General features: G+C 41.9%; 1 protein-coding gene across 1 annotated transcript in view; it reads left to right on the forward strand.

Annotated features, from left to right (window-relative positions):
* Positions 1-1,758: 1,758 nt before the first annotated feature.
* The window catches only part of LOC121854987 (leucine-rich repeat extensin-like protein 5), a gene marked incomplete at its 5' end in the record, with an annotated part of 20,930 nt that continues 5,188 nt past the window's right edge, over positions 1,759-17,500 (forward strand). Inside the window, one exon of the mRNA XM_042349806.1 lies at positions 1,759-1,872. Coding sequence (XP_042205740.1) covers positions 1,759-1,872 — 114 coding nt within the window. The remainder of the gene's footprint in view (positions 1,873-17,500) is intronic.

A 17,500-nucleotide genomic window follows, 5' to 3' on the forward strand; every position in this document is an offset into this window, starting at 1 on the left:
TAGAATAATAATAATAATAATACGAATATTAATAATAATAATAATAATAATAATAATAATAATAATAATAATAATAATAATATAATAATAATAATAATAATAATAATAATAATAATTCACAGTAAATAAAATTTATAATAAGAAATACAAAATTGAAAAAGAAAACTAATAAAATTAATAATGATAATAATAATAATAACACTAATAATAATTTTAATAAAGAAATACAAAAATTAAAAAGATCAAAAGTGAGAAACAATATATGTATTTTAAAGGTCAATATTAAGAGAAACAATTCAGACCTGCAATTGTGTAAATAGACAGAAAGTCAGATCAACAACCTGAACTTGGCAAACTTCGTATGCCATATGGCACAGGGTTCACCATTAGACAAAACATAAGTACTCCCAATATCTTCCTGGGCGGCAGCACCTTAGGAGTCAATAATGCAGAATATATAGAATAGGAAGGTCAAAGGTTAATGAAATATAGAATAGAACGTCAGAGGTCAATAATAATATAAATGGAAGGTCGAAGTCAATAATAATAATAAAATGGAAGGTCACAGGGCAGCAATAATTGAATAAGAAGGTCATGGGTCAATAATAATATAATAGGAAGGTCAGAGGTCAATAATATGGAAGAAGGTCATAAGTCTATAATAATATAATTGGAAGGTTAGATGCAATAATAATAATATGATAGGCAGGTCAGAGGTCAATAATAATATAATAGGAGAGTCGAAGTCATAATAATATGGACTAGAAAGGTCAATACAATAGACTCCAACAAGATTCCACACACCATCAACACGTCATAGTTAACCAGTGCAAAACTTTCAATTTTGCCATGGAAAATTACAGTTATAGATAATAAGATTAAAGATATTTAGAAATATAAAATGTGATTAATTAGAATATTACAATAGGGCCAAAAAGCTGATTACTCAAGGAGTGATTAATTAGAATGATTATGGGTATAATTCAGGAAGGTTTGGTCTGTGAGCTGATTAATAAAGTTCAAGTATAAACTTTAACGTTATTATTCAGGTATAATTACATATATGGCAGCCAGAGAGTATAATGATCACACCCATCACATCACATGTCACCTAATGACCGCAATAAGGCGTTAGAATTATTTAGCTATAATTATTAAGATAATTACTTACGAGAGATCTCAATAAATATGATAATTGTTCCTTTATATTCGAGAAACAATGTACAGTAGAGGTTGAGTCTCATGAAGTATTTTAAAAAACCGGAAACTGTACAAACATGAGTCTTATATGTATGTGAAGGTTTCCAACACTTAATAGGAAATATGAACATCGTATAGTATATCTTACTGGAGAACTAATTAAAACACAGTGAAGTCTTATTGTGTAAGTAACTAAAGCGAGGTATTATTATAGAGCCCAGAAAAAGTCTTCAGAACAGTGTGTAATGAGTGTTGGAACTGTCTGGTGCGTGGAGCTGAAGAGGAGAGAGGAGAGGAGAAGAAGATTAAAGAAGAAGAGAAATATTAAAGAAGAGGAACAATTTAAAGAAGAAATAGAACAAGAACAAGTTAAAGAAGATTAAAGAAGATGAAGAAGACTAGAGAGAGAGAGAGGTCAAATATTTAGCCCTCCACTGCCTCAGCACCGAAACACACACACACACACACACACACACCTCCCAGAGCCTCAGTGATCCATAAAGCATCAGCCACACTAGAGTTTTCGTGCAATAAATCACAATAACATTTCATCCACAGGCAATAAGTCAACGGCCGATCCACACTGGTCACCGGGAGAAAACGAACCATCGACCAGGCGCCCAGCTCGCGTGTCTAAGTTTGTGCTCAGTTGGAGAGCAGGAGACTTCAATTGTATGTTTTATGGCAGCATTAACACTTCATGAGATGTGGTCTGTTAAAGAAGACCAAGACGAAAAGAAACGATTGTAGCGTCAAAGCAATGTTTGTTTACATAGTGACTAAAGTACTCTAGAGTCAAATGATGTAATCTTATTATTATTATCTTTATTTACTATGACTGTCTTGCTCAGTGTTTTGTTAATGAAATACACTTTATATATTTTGCACATTTTACCATAAATAAGAAAAATAAGAAAGGTGTAAATTCATTAATACAATAGACCTTCTAGCAAATGACAAACCCACCGCACTGTGGATTTTCAGACGCCCGTATCGTCCCACGATGACAAAAAAATAAGTTGTCGCTGGAGACAACAAGAAGAGTTCGCTGAAAATCAACTTTACGTTGATTTATTTTGGGGTAGAAAACCCCAGTGTGACCTCAGCTGAAGTAATTTTTTTCCTCAGAGCTCGCGATAACACATCTGCTCACCCACAGTCTTAGTGCAAAAACTTGCAGCTTTGCATACTATATTTATCGTATTCAAAGTTCACTACTTTGTGAATTTCAAAACTCTAACCTAATTATCCTAACTCATGATTAAGAACGTCCAAAATTGCTAAATTAAATTATGAACACAAAGATGGTGACAACAATGACCTCAAAATTAGCCTCTGACACTCCACGTGAGATAGATACCTTTTGTTCTAATTACGAGGAGAATTGTCGTAAGTAACTTTATTTTATAGAATATGGATAAGAGGATGTATACCCGTGGATGTTAAGATAAGGATGTCGGGCAAGAGTCAGAAAGTTAAGAGTTCCAGCTGCATCTCTGTGTTTATAGGAGGCATTCTCAGAGTTCATATTATCACCACATATGATCGATAATAGTTTTTATTAAAATTTTAATCATTTACGAGGCAAAAGACTATGCTGCGTGCGTTGTAATGTTACAGTTTGTTGTGTGTGTGTGTGTGTGTGTGTGTGTGTGTGTGTGTGTGTGTGTGTGTGTGTGTGGTAGTAGTAGTAGTAGTGGTAGTAGTAGAGTAGTAGTGGTAGTAGTAGTAGTAATAGTAAAGAGTTACAAATGATATATATATGTAATCATGTATAAACAGAATATTATTTTAACTGTAATTTACTAAAATTTTAATTTTAAACAAAATAATTTAATAGAAAAAATGGGTTCAATTAAAATTGAAAAGTAAATGAAAATATCTTGAATGTTAATAAAACTGAAATAAATCAATTTAAACTTAATATTCGTAGATAAATTGTTAGTAATGGTGGAGACCTGGTGGTGTGGTGGTGACTGCGTGGTGGAGACTGGTGTGTGGTGGAGACTGCTGGTGGTGGAGACTGGTGGTGTGGTGGAGACTGGTGGTGTGGTGGAGACTGGTGGTGTGGTGGAGACTGTGGTGTGGTGGACTGGTGGTGTGGTGGAGACTGGTGGTGTGGTGGGTGGACTGGTGGTGGTGGGACTGGTGGTGGTGGTGACTGTTGGTGTGGTGGGACTGGTGGTGTGGTGGTGACTGGTGGTGGTGGAGACTGGTGGTGTGGGGTGAGACTGGTGGTGTGGTGGGGACTGTTGGTGTGTGGAGAGCTGTGTGTGGAGACTGGTGGTGTGGTGAGACTGGTGGTGTGGTGGTTGACGGTGTGGTGGACTGGTGGTGTGGTGGAGACTGTTGGTGGGTGAGACTGTTGTGGTGGACTGTTGGTGGTGTGAGACTGTTGGTGTGGTGGAGACTGTTGGTGTGGTGGAGACTGGTGGTGTGGTGGAGACTGGTGGTGTGGTGGAGACTGTTGGTGTGGCGGTGACTGTTGGTGTGGTGGAGATTGGTGACTGGTGGTGGTGGTGACTGGTGGTGGTGGTGACTGGTGGTGTGGTGGAGACTAGTGGTGTGGTGGTGACTGGTGGTGGTGGGACTGTTGGTGGTGGTGACTGGTGGTGTGGTGGAGACTGTTGGTGTGGTGGTGACTGGTGTGGTGGGACTGGTGGTGTGGTGACGTGGTGTGGTGGGGACTGTTGGTGTGGTGGTGATTGTTGTGGTGGAGACTGGTGGTGGGGTGACTGGTGGTGTGGTGGAGACTGGTGGTGTGGTGGGGACTGGTGGTGTGGTGGTGACTGTGGTGTGGAGACTGTTGGGTGGTGGAGACTGTTGGTGTGGTGGAGACTGTTGGTGGTGAGCTGTGGTGGTGGAGACGTTGGTGTGTGGTGGAGACTGGTGGTGGTGGAGACTGTTGGTGTGGTGGAGATCTGTGTGGTGGAGACTGTTGGTGTGGTGGGACTGGTGGTGTGGTGGAGACTGTTGGTGGGTGGTGGTGACTGTTGGTGTGGTGGAGACTTTGTGTGGTGGTGACTGGTGGTATGGTGGTGACTGGTGGTGTGGTGGTGACTGGTGGTGTGGTGGAGACTGGTGGTGTGGTGGTGACTGGTGGTGTGGTGGAGACTGTTGTGGGTGGTGACTGGTGGTGTGGTGGAACTGTTGGTGTGGTGGTGACTGGTGGTGTGGTGGAGACTGGTGGTGTGGTGGTGACTGGTGGTGTGGTGGAGACTGTTGGTGTGGTGTTGAGGTGTGGTGGAGACTGGTGGTGTGTGGTGAACTGGTGGTGTGGTGAGACTGTTGGCATTGGTGACTGGTGGTGGGTGGAGACTGGTGGTGTGGTGGTGACTGGTGGTGACTGGTGTGTGGTGATGACTGGTGATGTGGTGGAGACTGGTGGTGTGGTGGTGACTGGTGGTGTGGTGGAGACTGGTGGCGACTGTGGTGACTGGTGGTGTGGTGGAGACTGGGTGCAGTGGTGACTGGTGGTGGTGGAGACTGATGGTGTGGTGGTGACTGGTGGTGTGGCAGACTGTTGGTGTGGTGGAGACCGGTGCAGTGGTGACTGGTGGTGTGGTGGAGACTGATGGTGTGGTGGTGACTGGTGGTGTGGTGGTGACTGGTGGTGTGGTGGAGACTGGTGGTGTGGTGAGACTGGTGGTGTGGTGGTGACTGGTGGTGTGGTGATGACTGGTGTGTGGTGGAGACTGGTGGTGTGGAGACTGGTGGTGGAGACTGGTGGTGTGACTGGTGGTTGTGGATGGGATTGTGTGTGGTGGAGACTGGTGGTGTGGTGACTGGTGTATGGTAGAGACTGGTGGTGGGTGGAGACTAAGGTGGGTGGTGACTGGTGGTGTGGTGATGACTGGTGGTGTGGTGGAGACTGGTGGTGTGGTGGAGATTATTGGTGGTGTGGTGGAGACTGTTTTGTTGGTGGTGGTGGTGTGGTGGGACTGTTGTTGTTGTTGGTGGTGGTGGTGGCATTAAAATTTGCCACTTACGGCAGCTAGTTTATTGGCACCCCATATTCATCCTGCGAGCGGTAGCGAAAGGATTACAAGTAGAGTTCACGAAGGGTCAGTATAACTAACCTCAGTGATCAGGATATTATGGCACTGAATGTTACAGAGTATTTCAAATATATTCTTTGTTTATTTCTATACATAGAGTAACTTATTCACAACTGTGTGAGTACAGGAGTGTGAAGCAGTATGTCTGACAGCACGCTTTGTTATTAACATTTGCGTGAGAGATATTCAAGCATATTGTGTGTTTGGTTCTGTACATAGGAACTGATACAGCTAATGAGTGCATACAAGTGGGACAATAATTTAATAAGTCGCTATCTTGCCATTAGAGATAAAGTTTGTGCAATTACACACAGTGACAGTTTGATCTTGACACCCCCATCAACAAGGCACACATACTTGTATCTGCTTCAGAGAGAAGCGTGACAACTTGAAGTTGAGGGTGTCAAGTGCAAGTAGTGAGGATAGAGAATCAGTGATGATGAGACTGTCAGTAACAGTGGTTTCAATAAATTTTATAGCTGTGAGTATGGCAACTAATTCAGTTTGTAGAGTGGAGGCCCAATTGTTAATTCTAACTCCCTTTTCAATTGAATTACCGTTGGGTTGAGTCACAACGATAGCACTTCCAGCCCTCCCACAGAAGTGTTAGGAATCCTTCAGTATAAATGGTCTGTGTGATATTATCACAGTCTGTAGAGTGTGTATGTGTTCAAGAGCTCTCAATTTGGCAGTGTGTTGAAGATAAATACTTGGTTTAATTAATCTTTTAGGCGGATACGTCGGTATTGTGATATCGAAGGAACTGTCCGCCAGGTGGAAGGAAGTGGTGTTACGTCTCAACTTTGTACAGGTGGTCTAGTCCAAACATCTTTATATGTACAGCTGTAGTTTGGATCCATTTCGTTTCACTAGTCCTATTATCCATACATTCTAGCAATTTAGGAACCAATATTATCACGATCATCACGCAATAGCCTGGGTATATCTCGTTTTTCCTCACATTAAGTACTTTAGTGCTCATGGGACATCCTAGGATAATTTTGAGGGCTTTATTTTGCATTTTCCCGAGCTTGTCAACCCCTTTCCCGTCACGAATGACCAGGGCTGGTGTGGTAATCTATCAGAGATTAAATAGCCTAGGTACATTGTTTTAACAATTCTAATATTAGCAACCATAGTGGCTGTACCTGCCACACTCCTAAGAGGTCTCAGTCTGTCAGTACATTGGCGGGTTAGCTGTTGTATGGCAGGTAAGGTGGTCAAGGACAGAGACACCAAGATATTTAAAGGAAGAGACATAATTAATAGTGTTGTTACCTATCTTGAACTTGGCGGGGCCGCGTTTGAGGTTACCAGCTTGTTTGTTGAACACTTTATTTTTCAGTGGAGATAATAAGACCGAGGTTCTCAGCAGGCTGCGTGTACATGGTTCAGGGTTTGCATTTCACGATGAGTTTTAGTATGTACAATATCATCAGCATAGCTGATTGTGATATTGCTGAGGTTGTCTTGGTATTGAATTTAATAATGCTTTCATAAGAACATACAGAGAGACTAACTACTCCACCTTCGGGGAGTGTTGCATATCTTTAACTTCACTTTTGTTACCTGAAACAGTGCAGCAGCCTCTGTTGGTTAGGTAACCACTTATCCAGTGTAACAGCCTACCTCCTATTTCCATTTTGGCTAGATCGTACAATATCAGTTGCCTATTGGCAATATCAAATGCAGCTTTTAGGTCAAGAAATGTGGTGTATCTGTGCCTTTCATCACCATGCACAGTTAGGAATGTGGTGATGCAATTATGTACACCTTTAACATGGGTGACGTCATTTATGTTAGGAGACATAAGAACATATAAGAACATAAGAAAAAAAGGAGTCTGCAATAGGCCGGTTGTTCTGCATGGCAGCTCCTGTCGAGAGTTACTACCACTCTCTATCATCCATGAATCTATCTAGCCTCTTTGAAACTTTCCAGCGTTCCAGCACTTACTACAAAGTTGCTAAGCTTGTTCCACTTCGTCTACCAACCTATTTGTGAACCAGTTTCTTCCCATCTCCCTCCTAAACCTAAACTTATCCAACTTGAATCCGTTGCTGAGTCCTATCCTGCTCGGATATTATAAGAACTTTATCTATATCCCTTTATTGATTCCTTTCACCCACTTAAATACTTCTATCATATCTCCCCGCACTCTTCGTCTTTCTAGGGAATGCAAGTTAAGTTTCTTTAGCCTATCCTGATATGGAAGGTTTCTAAGTCCCGAATCATTTTTGTCATTCTTCGCTGCACCGACTCTAATGAATTTATATCCATTCTATAATAAGGGCACCAGAACTGAACACATAATCGAGGTGTGGCCTGACTAGCGCAAGATATAGTTGCAATAAGACCTCTGCACTCTTGTTACTTACACTTCTAGATATAAAAATCCAATACTCTGTTTGCCTTATTTCGAACATTAACGCACTGTTTTCAGGCCGTAGGTCCGGCCATAAGTACCCCTAGGTCTCTTTCACAAGTCGATTCTCTAGGTTGATGTTGTTAAGGCTGTATACATTATAAGTATTTGTTCTTCCAATATTAAGTACGCTGCACTTGCTGGTGTTGAATTTCATTTGCCATTTTTCAGACCACCCCTGCAGTTTATTTAGATCCTCCCATTTGCATCCTGCCCTGAATTAATTTGTTGCCCTATTTTGGTGTCATCCGCAAACATGCTTATGTCACTGCTGATCCCAGTATCTAGATCGTTTATGTAGGTTTATGAACAAGAGTGGGCCTAGTACTGACCCCTGGGGAACCCCACGGTTACACGGCCCCACTCAGATTTAACACCATCTACGCTGACCCTCTGCGTTCTATCGGCGAGCCATGATTTTATCCAATTTAAAACTTTCCTCGATACCATGAGCCTTAATTTTCTCAGAAGCCTCTGATGCGGTACTCTGTCAAATGCTTTGCTAAAGTCTAAGTAAATAACATCGTAATTTTCGTCATTATCTACTACCTCGAAGACTTTCCTAAAAACGTTAGCAGATTTGTTCTCCGATTCTATATAAGAGTCTGCCAGTAATTATTCCAGTATAATACAGGAATTATCTCAGTATAATATAGGTAATTATCTCAGTATAATACAGGTAATTATCTCGGTATAGTACCGGTAATTATCTCAGTATAATACAGTAATTATCTCGGTATAACACAGGTAATTATCTCAGTTTAATACAGGTAATTATCTCAGTATAATACAGGTAATTATCTCGGTATAACACAGGTAATTATCTCAGTTTAATACAGGTAATTATCTCAGTATAATACAGGTAATTATCCTGCATAACACAGGTAATGATCTCAGTTTAATACAGGTAATTATCTCAGTATAGTACATCTAATTATCTCAGTGTTAGTTAATTGTTGCTGAGAAGGAAGGAAGTTAAGGTATTTTCGAGAAGCAGGCAGGGAGTATGCTAATAAACCAAAAAACGGCATACTACCGCATACTTGGCATACTGCATCCTAAGTCTTTTACGGAAATATTCACCTGTCTTCTTCAGCCAATCACAGCGTCGTTCTCGAGCGGTGAGTAAATATTGTTTTATAATAGAATATTTTCTGTAAGTGATTCTGTTTTTGTTTTTTGTGTTTATTGTGTAATATTTTGAGTAAGTGATAATGATGTGATAATTATGTTAACTAATTATTTTGTTTATTGCATCATCGAATATTTACAATGATAATAATGATGTAGTAGTATTAAGACGCTATTAAGTGTATATTATATTTAATAAGACGACTTATGTTTAGCATGGCTGATACATTATGACACACTATTTTATTGACGGATTTAATAACAATATTACAGTATATTATTATTTAGTATGTCAATTAAACAATTGTGAGAATGAGTTTTATTTTTTAATCTTTGTTTATCGCAGTTAAGTTTCAAAGTAGTTTGTCCTGTGTTTCGTTTAGTTGGTTGATATTTGTTGACTTTACTGACGGATGTAAAAAGATTACTATTACACACACATTTTTACACCCACTTTGACTTATATATATATATATATATATATATATATATATATATATATATATATATATATATATATATATATATATATATATATATATATATGCTGATAACCACAAGGGAAAAGAAAATACCAAGCGCTGCTTGGGGTGAGTACAGACTGAGTAGAAGTTCAGAATTTATATATATATATATATATATATATATATATATATATATATATATATATATATATATATATATATATATATATATATATATATATTTTTTTTTTTTTTTTTTTTTTTTTTTACGGGGATTAGCCACCAGGGCACAGGTCACTGACCCACATCGGGGCCTGGGAGGTAATAATAATAATAATAATAATAATAATAATAATAATAATAATAATAATAATAATAATAATAATAAAAATAAAAATATCAATAGTGAGAAACAATATATGTATGTTGTGTTGTCAATAGTAAGAGAAACAATTGAGACCCTGCAATTGTAAATGAGGCAGAAAGTCAGATCAGCAACCTGAACTTGGTCACACTTTGTGATGCCATATGACAGCAGGGTCTACCATTAGACAACACATTATGCTTCCAATATCTTCCCAGGCGGTAGTACCTCCGTATGATGGCTGCCTACTACCTAGTGATAGTGGCGTTAGCAGTAGTAGATGTAGTGTTAGTGTACACACAATATACTGTAGGTAGGAACCCGATCCTCCTTGGCCGAGAATCGAACTAGCTTTCTGTTGGTTGCAAGGCGAACACCCATCTGTCGTTGATAATAACAATAGCGATAATAATGATACTGATAATGATAACAATAACTACAATATTGATAATGATAATAAATAAAACAATAATAAGGAAGACTAATCCAGCAATAATAACATTGTAATTACTATGTAGGGAGAGTTATTAGTTATTATTTGCTCTTACATAACTACCGTGAAGCACTGCCATGACGCGGCATTAGGCCGGATATGTGTTGTGTGCAGTTATTTTTTTTATATCTCACCGGTGTAGAGGCAAAAAATAAATTCCCACTAAATTTCTGTCTAATTATAAGCTGGGATTATACGTCAATAACTGTGTGTGTGTGTGTGTGTTTGTCTGTGTGTGTGTGATTGACAGACTGCACGTGTGCGTTTGTGCAGTGGGGACCGTTAAAGTTACCTCGGAAAACCTCATCCATCAGTCGGGCAGGAGAGGCGGATGTAACTCAGTACCCCCCCATCCTAGTGTGGCCCACGCCGACACAAGTCAGAAAGTGTCACAATAATCATTTTTCACACCACCACCACCGCGACAACCACCAACACCACCAACACCACCGCTACCACCACCACACACCTACACCACCGCCACCACCGCCACCACCACCACCACCGCGACAACCACCAACACCACCAACACCTCGCCACACACCACAACCCTAACACCACTACCACCACCGCCACCACCACCACAACCTCCAACACCACCGCCACCACCACCACCACCACCACACCACCACCACCACCACCGCCACCACCACCAACACCACCGCCACCACCACCACCACCACCGTGACAACCACCAGCACACCACCACCACCACCGCCACCACCACCACAACCTCCAACACCAACACCACCACCACCACCGCGGCAACCACCAACACTACCAACACCACCACCAACACCACCGCCAACACCACCGCGACAACCACCAACACCACCAACACCACCGCCACCACCACCAACACTACCGCCACCACCACCACCACCACCACCACCACCACCGCGACAACCACCACCACCACCACCACCACCTCCACCGTCACCGCCACCAACAACTCCACCAACACCACCAACACCACCACCACCACCACCGTCACCACCACCACCACCACCGTCACCGCCACCACCACCGCCACCACCACACCACCAACACCACCGCTACCAACACCACCACCACCACCATCGTACGCCACCGTCACCGCCACCACCACCACCACCACCAACACCACCACCACCACCACCACCACCACCACTACCACCGTCACCACCACCACCACCACCACCACCGTCACCGTCGTCACCACCACCACCACCACCACCACCACCACCATCAGTCATTGCCACCATACCACCACCACCACCACTATCACATCTTTCACCAACACCCACCACCACACCACCACCACCACCACCACCACCACCACTGCGACAAACACCAACACCACCATCATTACCACCACCACCACACACCACACTACCACCACTACCGCCACCGTCAACACTGTCAACATCACACTACCACCACCAATACCACACCAACACACCACCACCACCACCACCGTCACCGCCACCAACACCACCACCACCACCAACACCACCACCACCACGGTCACTACCACCACACCACTACCGTCACCGCCACTACCACTGCCACCACCACACTACCACCACCAACACTCGGCCAAATAACACTACCACCACCACCACTGTCACTGTCAGTCACCGCCACCACCACCACCACCACTGCCACCACCACCAACACCATCGCCACCACTCACACTCACCACCACCACCACCACCTCACCACCACCGCGACAACTAACACCACTACCACCACTGCCACCACCACACCACATCATACACCACCACAACACTGTCGCCAATCCACCACCACTACCACCACCACCACCACCACACTGCGACGACTACCACCACCACTCACTCACTGCCACCACCACCACCACCACTGCCACCACCAATGCTGTCCTCTACACATGGTGAACCGTGTACAGTAATTGCGCTGTGTGAAAAATTACAAAAATACATCACCCACATATTTTTTTTTCCTTAGGTTGATCTCTGACCTTTAATCGGTGACGGAGCCTACAGGTGTGTGTAGGTGTGTTGAGTGGTGACGAGCCTACAGGTGTGTGTAGGGTGTGGTGAGTGGTAACGGAGCCTACAGGTGTGTAGGTGTGGTGAGTGGTAACGAGCCTACAGGTGTGTGTAGTGGGAGGGTGAGAGCCTACAGGTGTGTGTAGGTGTTGGAGTGGTAACGGAGCCTACAGGTGTGTGGAGGTGCTGAGTGGTGACGGAGCCTACAGGTGTGTGTAGGTGTGGTGAGTGGTAACGAGCCTACAGGTGTGTGGAGGTGTGTTGAGTGGTGACGAGCTACAGGTGTGTGGGAGGTGTTGGGGTGATTTCTTACAGGTGTGTGGAGGTGTGTGGTGGTGACGGAGCCTACAGGCGTGTGGAGGTGTGTTGAGTGGTGACGGAGCCTACAGGTGTGTGGAGGTGTGTTGAGTGGTGACGGGAGCCTACAGGCGTGTGGAGGTGTGTTGAGGGTGACGGAGCCTACAGGTGTGTGGAGGTGTGTTGAGGGTGACGGAGCCTACAGGCGTGTGTGGGAGGTGTGTTGAGGGTGACGGAGCCCAGGTGTGTGGAGGTGTGTTGAGGGTGACGGAGCCACAGGGTGTGTGGAGGTGTTGAGTGGTGACGGAGCCTACAGGTGTGGGTGTGTTGAGGTGACGGAGCCTACAGGTGTGTGGAGGTGTGTTGAGGGTGATGGAGCTTACAGGTGTGTGGAGGTGTGGAGGGGTGACGGAGCCTACAGGTGTGTGGAGGTGTGTTGAGTGGTGACGGAGCTTGCAGGCGTGTGGAGGTGTGTTGAGTGGATGAGTCAGGTGTGTGGAGGTGTGTTGAGTGGTGACGGAGCCTGCAGGTGTGTGGGAGGTGTGTTGAGTGGTGACGGAGCCTACAGGTGTGTGGAGGTGTGTTGAGTGGTGAGCCTACAGGTGTGGGAGGTGTGTAGGTGGTGAGGAGCCTACAGGTGTGTGGAGGTGTGTTGAGTGGTGACGGAGCCTACAGGTGTGTGGAGGTGTGTTGAGGTGGTGGACGGAGCCTACAGGCGTGTGGAGGGGTGTGTTGAGTGGTGACGGAGCCTACAGGTGTGTGGGAGGTGTGTTGAGTGGTGACGGAGCCTACAGGCGTGTGGGAGGTGTGTTGAGGGTGACGGAGCCTACAGGCGTGTGGAGGTGTGTTGAGTGGTGACGGAGCCTACAGGTGTATGGAGGTGTGTTGAGGGTGACGAGCAACAGGTGTGTGGGAGGTGTGTTGAGTGGTGACGGAGCTACAGGTGTGTGGAGGTGTGTTGAGTGGTGACGGAGCCTACAGTGTGGAGGTGTGTTGAGTGGTGACGGAGCCTACAGGTGTGTGGAGGTGTGTTGAGTGGTGACGGAGCCTACAGGCGTGTGGGAGGTGTGTTGAGTGGTGACGGAGCCTACAGGCGTGTGGAGGTGTGTTGAGTGGTGACGGAGCCTACAGGTGTGTGGAGGTGTGTTGAGTGGTGACGGAGCCTACAGGTGTGGAGGTGTGTTGAGGGTGAAGGAGTCTACAGGTGTGTGGAGGTGTGTTGAGTGGTGACGGAGCCTACAGGTGTGTGGAGGTGTGTTGAGTGGTTGAGGAAGTGTTGCAGTGCTCAGATTTTGTTAATGGTATACGTAGTGAGTGTCCCGACTGTATCGTTACGGTGGTGTATGTGAAGTACTTATATCAATATAAATGATGATGTATACAGTGCCTCATGAATAATATGTGTATATAAGGAACTGTGAATACGTTAGATAATGGTCTAATCTGTGAATTTATTGAATACTGAACACCTTTTTAATTTCTTCTGTATTGATATTAAGGTTTGATGAGATTAAATATTCTTAATCTTGGGTTAGGGTTAAGTTAACAAAAGCTTCGATTACATTATACGTGTCTTAGAGCACGTAGGACAGGTGTCCTACTGCGTATGGCTAAACCTAAGAGTCCATACACAGGTTGTTTAGTTAGGTTAGACATGTGTGGGTTAGTTTAATACAACATTTGTTTTTGGTTCTCTGATTTCTCAAAATGTACAATTGATTAAGAAAGGTTTTTTTGTTTGTATTTATTTATTTTGTTTTTTTACGGGCATAAGCCACTGACCCACATCAGACTCAAGTAACATTTAATAATAATAATAAAAATAATAATAATAATAATAATAATAATAATAATAATAATAATAATAATAATAATATTATCTTATTATTATTATTATTATTATTATTATTATTATTACAACAATTAATTAAATTAATAAATTAATAAAAATAATAATAATAATAATAATAATAATAATAATAATAATAATAATAATAATAATAATAAATAATAATAATAATATCTCTATTATTATTTATATTATTATTATTATTATTATTATTATTATTACAACAATTAATTAAATTAATAAATTAATAAAAATAATAATAATAAAATAATAATAATAATAATAATAATAATAATAATAATAATAATAATAATAATAATAATAATAGATAAATACAGAAACGAAAATATATCAAGAGGAGAAACGATATACATTATGTATGTTGTGTTGTCATTAGTAAGAGAGAAACAATTGAGACCCTGCAATTGTGTGTAAATGAGGCAGAAAGTCAGATCAGCAACTTGGAACTTGGTCACAATTTCTGGGCTATATATGGCAGCAGGGTCTACCATTAGACAACACATTATGCTTCCAATATCTTCCCAGGCGGTAGTACCTCCCTGTTTGGTAGCTGCTTAATACCTACTACCTGTCAAGTATTGGTATGACAACATTTATGGAAAACGTTATGAAAGAAATTGAAAGACAATACTGTATAAGGTTTGTGGTCAAGAGGCAGCTATGACACGTATTCTTCGGGAAACGTAAAAGATTGTCTCGTCCATTATTTGTCTGTTTGTTTTATATAATTTAGTTGTGTGCTAAAGTTTATTAATGATTTTTAGTGTAATAGCGACAACTGGGGACACCAAGAGCGTATTATTGCTATTTGTACAAGGAATTTACGACTCACGTAAGTAGGCTACTTGCAGCATATTGTCCTCACATTTCATTCACAAACTTTAATTGAAGTTGTTGTAATAGCTAGGAGTCATAATAGTAGTAGTAGCAGCAGCAGCAGCAGCAATAATAATACTACTACTAATAATAATAATAATACTAATAATAATAATAATAATTGTAGTAGTAGTAGTAGAAGAAACTGTGTAGTCTTGTTACATAATATTTGAAGGACTGATGGAAGATATTACCTGAGCTAATTATATTTTACACACGTAGTATTTAATACCAGAAGTGTTGTCCAGAACCTAAATTTAGCTCCCCAGGTCGACAGAATACAAAAAAGTAAAAAAAAATATCATGCCTCAGTATTTTATCAATGCAACTAAAACAATGACCACTGAGCTATTTTCTGATTGTCACAGTTCAGTACAATGGCGTTTTTAAAGATAGGAATCATCTGTTTCCTTTGTTTTATACGAATAAAGTTTACATATCCGAGAATAAAGGCGACACCGGAAGCGGTGTGGACTCTACAAGCTGCACGATAATTGTGGACCTTGTCACCTGTACAATAAGCTGTACAATAATTGTGAACTTTGTCACCTGTACAATAATTGTAGACCTTGTCACCTGTACAATAATTGTAGACCTTGTCACCTGTACAATAATTGTAGACCTTGTCTACCTGCAATTGTAGACCTTGTCACCTGTACAATAATTGTAGACCTTGTCACCTGTACAATAATTGGAGACCTTGTCACCTGTACAATATTGTGACCTTGTCACCTGTACGCAATATTGGAGATCTTGCACCTGTACAATAATTGTAGACCTTGTCACCTGTACAATAATTGTGGACCTTGTCCCTGTGCAATAATTGTGACCTTGTCACCTGTACAATAATGTAGACCTTGTCAACTTGTCTAATTGAGCCTTGTCACCTGCAACAATTGTAGACCTTGTCACCTGTACAATAATTGTAGACCTTTGTCCCTGTACAATTTGGGCCGTCCACTGTACAATAATTGTAGACCTTGTCACCTGTACAATAATTGGAGACCTTGTCACCTGTACAATAATTGTAGCCTTGTCACCTGTACAATAATTGGAGACCTTGTCACCTGTACAATAATTGAGACCTTGTCACCTGTACAATTGGAGACCTTGTCACCTGTACAATAATTGTAGCATCACCTGCAATAATTGGAGACCTTGCCACCTGTACAATAATTGTAGACCTTGTCACCTGTACAATAATTGTAGACCTTGTCACCTGTACAATAATTGAGCCTTTGTCACCTGTACAATAATTGTAGACCTTGTCACCTGTACAATAATTGGAGACCTTGTCACCTACGTAATTATGTGACCTTGTCACCTGTACAATAATTGAGACCTTGTCACCTGTACAATAATTGTAGACCTTGTCACCTGTACAATATTGGAGACCTTGTCACCTGTACAATAATTGTAGACCTTGTCACCTGTACAATAATTGGGATGCCACCTGTACAATAATTGTAGGCCGCTCACCTGCAATAATTGTGGACCTTGTCACCTGTTACTAATTGTAGACCTTGTCACCTGTACAATAATTGGAGACCTTGCCACCTGTACAATAATTGTAGACCTTGTCACCTGTACAATAATTGTAGACCTTGTCACCTGTACAATAATTGTAGGACCTTGCACCTGTACAATAATTGTAGACCTTGTCACCTGTACAATAATTGGAGACCTTGTCACCTGTACAATAATGTAGACCTTGTCACCTGTACAATAATTGGAGACCTTGTCACCTGTACAATAATTGTAGACCTTGTCACCTGTACAATAATTGGAGACCTTGTCACCTGTACCAATAATTGTAGACCTTGTCACCTGTACAATAATTGTAGACCTTGTCACCTGTACAATAATTGTAGACCTTGTCACCTGTACAATAATTGGAGACCTTGCCACCTGTACAATAATTGTAGACCTTGTCACCTGTACAATAATTGTAGACCTTGTCACCTGTACAATAATTGTAGACCTTGTCACCTGTACAATAGAGACCTTGTCACCTGTACAAAATTGTAGACCTTGTCACCTGTACAATAATGGAGACCTTGTCACCTGTACAATAATTGTAGACCTGTCACCTGTACAATAATTGGAGACCTTGTCACCACAATAATTGTAGACCTTGTCACCTGTACAATAATTGTAGACCTTGTCACCTGTACAATAATTGTAGACCTTGTCAACTGTACAATAATTGTAGACCTTGTCACCTGTACAATAATTGTAGACCTTGTCACCTGTACAATAATTGTGGACCTTGTCACCTGTACAATAATTGTAGACCTTGTCACCTGTACA

Source organism: Homarus americanus, unplaced genomic scaffold (assembly GCF_018991925.1).
Source record: "Homarus americanus isolate GMGI-L3 unplaced genomic scaffold, GMGI_Hamer_2.0 scaffold55154, whole genome shotgun sequence".
Taxonomy (NCBI): Eukaryota; Metazoa; Arthropoda; class Malacostraca; order Decapoda; family Nephropidae; genus Homarus; species Homarus americanus.